This window comes from Geospiza fortis, unplaced genomic scaffold, assembly GCF_000277835.1.
Source record: "Geospiza fortis unplaced genomic scaffold, GeoFor_1.0 scaffold171, whole genome shotgun sequence".
NCBI lineage: Eukaryota > Metazoa > Chordata > Aves > Passeriformes > Thraupidae > Geospiza > Geospiza fortis.
The window spans coordinates 1,044,924-1,051,907 of record NW_005054313.1 but is presented as its reverse complement, the minus strand read 5'-3'; the positions used below and the strand labels follow the sequence as shown (position 1 = coordinate 1,051,907).

Sequence of the window (6,984 nt, the reverse complement as noted above, 5' to 3'; positions counted from 1 at the left end):
ATCCCATCCCATCCCATCCCATCCCATCCCATCCCATCCCATCCCATCCCATCCCATCCCATCCCATCCCATCCCATCCCATCCCATCCCATCCCATCCCATCCCATCCCATCCCATCCCATCCCATCCCATCCCATCCCATCCTGTTCTGTCCCATCCATCCTATCCTGTGCTGTGGCAGAGCCTGCCAGAGGCACTGACTTCTCCAATTGCTAGAAGGTCATGCTCTTGCCTCAAGGGTGGCTTGGGGTTCACCAAAGATCCAGAGAAAAGCCTCATGGCCCTCCAGTGCCCTGGGGCTCTGTCAGCAGGGTACCTTGACGTCTTTTTTCCAGGAATAGGGCTGACGTGTTCCCAACACTCTGCAAGTTTCAGCTCTCTGCCCCCTCCCTCAGCTTTGGATCAGAGCAAGCCTTTCTGTGCACACAGAGGAACGGCTGTCGAGATCCTGTGACATCTTCCTCCTCTTCCTCCGTCCACCCCCTCACTTGTGAATTACCCTTTAGCTACTGGCATTTCGGTGCCAGAGTCCTCCTGAGCTGCCAGGTTCCCAGGGTTCTTGGGTTCTGCATCACAGTGACACAGAAATTATTCAGAAGGTTAAAGCTCTTCTGGCCAGCCAGTGCCTCTGGGTGGCTTTGATCTCCAGGGCTGGTCATCTTTGTGAGCCTTTCAGAACATGCTGCTTCTGTAGGCAATTGTTTCCAAGGAAGCAACAGGCCTGAGTCATGCATCTATTTAGAACATTTCCATTAAAAACACCTGCTAAATCAAAGGAGCTATAGCAACCTGTGGCTGCTGAGGATTAGCTCGTTGAGAGAAGGATTTGCTTACAGAAACCCACTGCTCAGTCAGCCTCCAGGTTCATGTACGGTCGTGGCTGCCCTGGGCTCTCCCTGGACATCTGCCCTTGGGACCAGCCCCACACAGGTTGGTGTGAAGCAGCAGCAGTGCCTGAGGGCTCCTCTTGTCACTGGTGTGCTGGGAGGACATCAAGAGTCCAAGAAATAGTGTGTAGGAGCTAAGGAAGTGACATCTCTTCTGTCCTCATATCCCACTCCTGCTCTGCAGTGCCAAATATTCCCCCTCAAATGGCAAGATGGATTCAACACAACTAAATCAAGCTAAGGGCAACTGCTCAGTTTAGCTTTGAATTACGTTTCTGTTTCAGGCCTGAGGAAGCGCTCACGTGCCCAAAAGCACAGCTGTTCTTTCTCCCTTATCTAATCAGAAATTTTCTCTCTCTGCAAAGATGGACAAACATGACAAGGTGGCCAAACCCTGGAATTTTAATCCTTATGTCCATCCAGTGCTGCTCAGAAGACTGTGGTGGTTGATCACCTGAAGATCATTTGTACCAACATATCTGTGACCACTGCTGTCCACAGCACCTGTCTGCAGTGGCAGAGAGATAAGAGTGACAAATGAACGGGTCCTTCAAGCCAGAGAAGATTGGGAAGGCAGGCAGAGGGAAGCTGTCCTGGTTTCAGGAAGCCAATATGTGGTTGTGTCAGTGGTGCCCATTGCCAGGCCCAGTCATACAGGGTCTAATACAATGGGATCCTCTGGGTTTTGGGAAGGTACACAGTCCACAGCTTTAACTCTGACCTGTGTGTTTCTGCTTTTAGGATGGGAGAATGAATATATGATGCAAATGGCAGCAGATTAATCTAGCTGTATATTGTGCTGCTTACACTGGAAAAGAGAGAGGAGAAATAAATACAGTTGCAGAGGGAAAGTCTATGGGATTGTGCGGTAAAACCACAGTAACTAAGACTGGTTCTTAGGACATGTGGAGAAGTGCTTTGGAAGTGACCTCTGCTGAACAGTGCCAGCTGCAGATCTCGTCTCCTTCCTTTTTAAAGAGTGATTTCATAGACATGGGGGAACATCTTTTAAAAGCAATCTGATTAGCATGGCACTACATGGCTTAAGCCTGTCCAAGTGCTCATCCTTAAACAAGTTGCAAGGTCTTCTAAAGCACAAAAGCACAAAACTCTCAGCTTCTGCAGAACTGCACTTCACACAAGTCTTCACCCACCCCCAGTGGAAATAGCAGACACAAGCCCTGTGAAAATGGACCAGCGGCTGATGGATTTCAGCACAGTTTCAGGGTAGAGCAGACTTGCAGCCACAGAATTTCCTTTGGCCTGAGCTTACACCCTCTCTGAGTGCACAGACTTTGCTGGATATAGTGGCTATAATGATTTCTGCACTGCAAAATGCAGAACATTCTGGTTTAGCTCCCTCAGTGCTGTATTTATCTGCTCTGCAACATGGTTTTGCTGGCAGGAGTGTCCCAAGGGGGATCCCAGCCTTGAGTCTCCTCCTCTTTCCACTGGCTGAGTGGCCTGCAGTCTTAGGGTTTGCATGATTCAATTTGTAAGTATGCAAGCGTTTCAGCTCACTTAATTGCAAAGGAATGCTTATCTGATAGAAAGGTGCAGCATTGAAAAGTACAGCAGGTTTACTGCACCAAGAAGGTCTTTCAAGAGGCTCACACAGATCTGGTTTCCCCCGGGGAAGGGCATCTGAGGGGCTCGGGTGAGCAGGTCTGACCATTAGTGGGAAGAACTGGGTCTCTCTGGTTTGAGCACTAAAAATCTCACACAGTGGGTTTCTGCTCTCAAGGGTATTTTGCCGCTGATTTCTGAAGCATTTAAAAATCTTTGTAAACTTTCCTTGTTCTTGTGATCTCCTTGCTCTGAGCCATCACCAGGACCCCGCACTGAATGGACCTACCCAAAATGGCCATTTACATGTTTTAACAAAACTTTACTGTTCATTTCATGTAATGGTTTTGAATTTTTCACAAAAGGAGAAAAAACAATCTGAATAGAAAATTGTTTTCCTTTGTACATTCCATTACTCCCAGGTCTTCTTTTTCACACAGCTTTTAGTAAACATTTACTTTAAAGACTGAGTCTTTTAACCAAAAGCCAGTTTCTAAAAGCTGAGCCATTTTCAGACTTAGAAGCATGGGAACATGAGGCAAACACACATTTTCTCTTGAATTCCCCCCCTACTGCTACTGATGTAATTAGTTTCTTTTCAACACCAAATGCACGTGGCACTTGCAGCCCTGCTGTCCTCACAGAGCTGACAGTACCTTCCCTCTGCACAGCTTTCCAGGATGTCCATGTGATGATCTTTGTGGGCTTTGGCTTCCTCATGACCTTCCTCAAGCGCTATGGATTCGGAGCTGTGGGTTTCAATTTCCTCCTTGCTGCCTTTGGGATCCAGTGGGCTCTCCTGATGCAAGGCTGGTTCCACTCTTTCAAGGATGGGAAGATCCTCATTGGAGTGGAGAAGTAAGGAGGAGTTGGGCTCTGGGATGGCACCTCTGGCCTGGCCAGTGGAAGAGCTGGAATGAGAGCCAAGCAGTTGGCAACACCTGTATGTCAGTGCTGGGAACACGGGTCATCCACATTACCTGAATAATGTGGGGGTGTGAGGACGGGAGGAAGGTCAGTGGGAAATCCAGGGAATCCTAATCACTTCTTTGTCTTCAGGTGGGATCTCCAGAGCTGGGGGTGGGTAAGAGTGATCTACAGAGAAGTTTTTCCTTATTAAACCACAAATTTCCTTCCCTTCTTCCAGCCTGATCAATGCTGATTTCTGCGTGGGCTCTGTGTGCATCGCCTTTGGGGCCATCCTGGGCAAAACCAGCCCCATACAGCTCCTTGTCATGACTTTGTTTCAAGTCACACTCTTTTCAGTGAATGAGTACATCCTCCTCAACCTTCTTCATGTAAGGCTTTAGGTAGTACCCGCTTTGTTCTGCTCCTTCCTCTCTGCACCTCTTCAAACCTTCTCTCTTTGCTATGGCTCCACCAAGCCATTGCCTTCATAAGCATTAAAAATGCAAGAATTCAGGCAGCAAAAGTAGGCAGATTGTGAAGGAGAGGGGCAGTGGGTCATGCTTCCCTGGGAAGGGAGATCTTCTGGGGTTTTACACATAAGCCTGGCAGTTCAGGAGCACTGGGTCCCTCTGTCAAGTGCACAGACAAGCTGGGCATGATGCAAATCAGGCCTCAGCTCCAGAATGAGTGGAGATTGCAGAGGCAAACCTCTGTTTTCCAATGGCTGCAGGTGAAGGATGCAGGTGGCTCTATGACCATTCACACCTTCGGAGCCTACTTTGGCCTCACGGTGACACGGATCCTGTACAGACCCAACCTGGAGCAGAGCAAGGACAAGCAGGGCTCCGTGTACCACTCTGACCTCTTTGCTATGATCGGTGAGCCAGCCCTCATCCTGGGGTGCTGCTGCATGGGGAGCACTGGGCTGCACAGGGCTGGTTCCTCCTGTGTCTCTGGGAAAAAGTGAAACCAGCATATGGAGTTGAGGAGCTCTGTATCCCAGAGGCCTTTCACATTTCAGAGTTACTCAGCTCCCGTCATCAGTGGCTGGGCTGAGATGGTGCCTGGGAAGATAAGGATGCTTTTTGGTTCCCTTTCTCTGCCAGCCTTTCCTGATGCTGGTCTCATCATGCGGGGTGTGGATCTGGGGAAGCAGGACTATAGGATGTAATTTCCCCCTGTGCAGAAAAGTTTTGTTTTCAATCCCTGCATTCTCTCTTTTCCCTTTCTCTTCCTCATCCCATCTGCCCCATCCCACCAGGTACCCTGTACCTGTGGATGTACTGGCCCAGTTTTAACTCAGCCATTTCTGACCACGGGGATGCCCAGCACAGGTCTGCCATTAACACGTACTGCTCGCTGGCCGCCTGTGTCCTCACCACCATGGCCTTCTCCAGCATGCTGCAAAAGAAGGGCAAGCTTGACATGGTAAGATGGGAGCACAGAGCCCTGCACTGCCCCAGGGATGTGTAATGAGGTTGATCAAGGGTCTCGGAAACAACTGGCACTTGTGTTTTGCTGAACAGACACAAGGTTTCTGGGGATGATGGTGAGACCAGCATCCAGGCAGAAACTGAGGCTATATTGAATAAGAAAGTGGGAATGGGTCCTGCAGGGCTTGAGGTGTGAGGTGATGCCCTGCCAAGTCACAGCAGGGACCGGACTTGCTCTTGGACATGTTGCAGAGCCCTTTTTGGCAGAACTCTCCACCAAACAAGGCCTGCGCAGCGGCTCGTGAGCAATCGGGGGGCTGACTTGTACGTGTTGGATGTGTGGGTGACAAGTCTCTGTGACAGCAGAGCTTGCATGACACACGGGTGAGACAATTTCCATCTCATCACAACTCCCCACCCATATCTGTGGATGCAAAGAACGTGTGTGGTATGGGGAGTGGGAGTCTCTATGCACCTGTGCTACAGACAGAAGCTGCCTGTTCTTTTCTTGTTTTTCACCACCAAGTAGGAAAATGGGCCCTGATATTTCCTCTGGAAACATTTTCAGAGCTGATTCTCCCGCTTTGCCATTTGCACCATCCCTGAGCAATTACAATGTCCCTGAGATGCCAAGGCAGAGTGGTTGCCCCTGCAGGTGCACATCCAGAACGCCACGCTGGCCGGCGGCGTGGCCGTGGGCACCAGCGCCGAGATGATGCTGACCCCGTATGGCTCCCTCATTGTCGGCTCCATCTCTGGCATCGTGTCCACCCTGGGCTATGTCTACTTCACGGTGAGTGCTGCTCGAGGGCTCTGCAGCCCTGCTCCTGCTGAGGAGACCAGAAATGGATTCACTTCCCTTTGACGGTTCCTGCTTTCCAGAATCCCTTGTGACATCACTTCTGTCTCCTTTTACTGGCCCAAAATGCTCAGGAAGTTTCAGACTCCCAACAGGAGTGTGTTTGGAGGATATGTTGTTAGTTTATCTTGAGCTTGGCTCACATCTTTGTCTACAAGTCTATAGCTCTTTAATGGGACACAATATCTCTCCTCTTTCTCTGTTTATCTGAGTCCTCCATGGAAGAAACTAATTCTTTCCAGGGCCGCTCTCAATTCCCTGATCTCTCTCTACTTCCCTTCCCCTCAGCCTTTTTTGGAGTCTAGGTTGCACATTCAGGACACGTGTGGCATCCACAACCTCCATGCCATGCCAGGCCTTATTGGGGGCATTGTGGGGGCCATCACAGCAGCTGCAGCCACGGAGGATGTGTATGGAAAGGAAGGGTAAGATGGCTTGAAAATCTTCCCTGAGAATAGATTTTACCTGAAGCTGTGTGGGCTGGGAGCAAACAACAGCTTTTGTTAGTGGTTCGGAGTTGCCCAGAGTTATCCCTCAAAAACATGGGTTGCACTGACTGTGTTGGGCTTACTGAATTGTAGCCTCATCTTATGCAGCTGACTCTTGGTGGCCTCATAAAGTGAGGCACAGTCCTGATGTTTGGCATTATTCTGGGCCACAATGTGGAGGGAAGTGCTTCTCCCTCCCCCCTGCATTGTTTAGTGGGGTCAGGTAAGGCTAAAAGTCTGAATTACAAAGAAAATGTTTGTATTTTGGGCTCCTCCTTGGTCAAGCTTTGCCAGGGGTCAGAGAAAGAAGTGAGCAGTGTTTTGGTCATTGGAACACTGCAGAAGAGGGATGGGGGTAGGGAAGAGCTCCCAAAAGAGCAGGGCAACATGGTTCCTCCGGAGCCGGAGAATGCCTCCTGCCAGGGGCAATCATCACAATTTCTGCCCTCGGCAGGTTCATCAAGGCGTTTGACTTCACGGGCGTGTACCAGACACGGACACCAAGCATCCAGGGAGGCTTCCAGGCAGCCGGCATTGTGGTGTCTCTGCTGATGGCATTCGCTGGGGGAGCCATCGTGGGTAAGCCGGAGGGCAGCGCGGAGAGGGGAGGACGCTGAAACAGCGGCATCCATGTGCCGGATCCATCCTGCGGGGACAGCACCGAGCGCCGTGCCAGGGCTGCGTTCGTCCCCTTGGGTGGAGCACCCGCATCCCCCCGTGCCCACAGCCCTGCCTTCCACCTCACAGGGGGCATCCTGAAGCTGCCCATCTGGGGGGACGCCGCGGCCGAGAACTGCTTCGAGGACGGCATTTACTGGGAGGTGAGCGGGCCGGGAGCGGGA

At 50.8% G+C, this 6,984-nt stretch overlaps 1 protein-coding gene across 1 annotated transcript in view; it reads left to right on the top strand.

The window, feature by feature from the left end:
- Window positions 1-6,984, top strand: part of RHCG (Rh family C glycoprotein) — a 7,792-nt gene that overhangs the window by 317 nt on the left and 491 nt on the right. Inside the window, exons 2-9 of the mRNA XM_031055889.1 lie at window positions 3,125-3,311; window positions 3,601-3,751; window positions 4,093-4,240; window positions 4,624-4,790; window positions 5,451-5,588; window positions 5,943-6,079; window positions 6,597-6,721; window positions 6,890-6,963. Coding sequence (XP_030911749.1) covers window positions 3,125-3,311; window positions 3,601-3,751; window positions 4,093-4,240; window positions 4,624-4,790; window positions 5,451-5,588; window positions 5,943-6,079; window positions 6,597-6,721; window positions 6,890-6,963 — 1,127 coding nt within the window. The remainder of the gene's footprint in view (window positions 1-3,124; window positions 3,312-3,600; window positions 3,752-4,092; window positions 4,241-4,623; window positions 4,791-5,450; window positions 5,589-5,942; window positions 6,080-6,596; window positions 6,722-6,889; window positions 6,964-6,984) is intronic.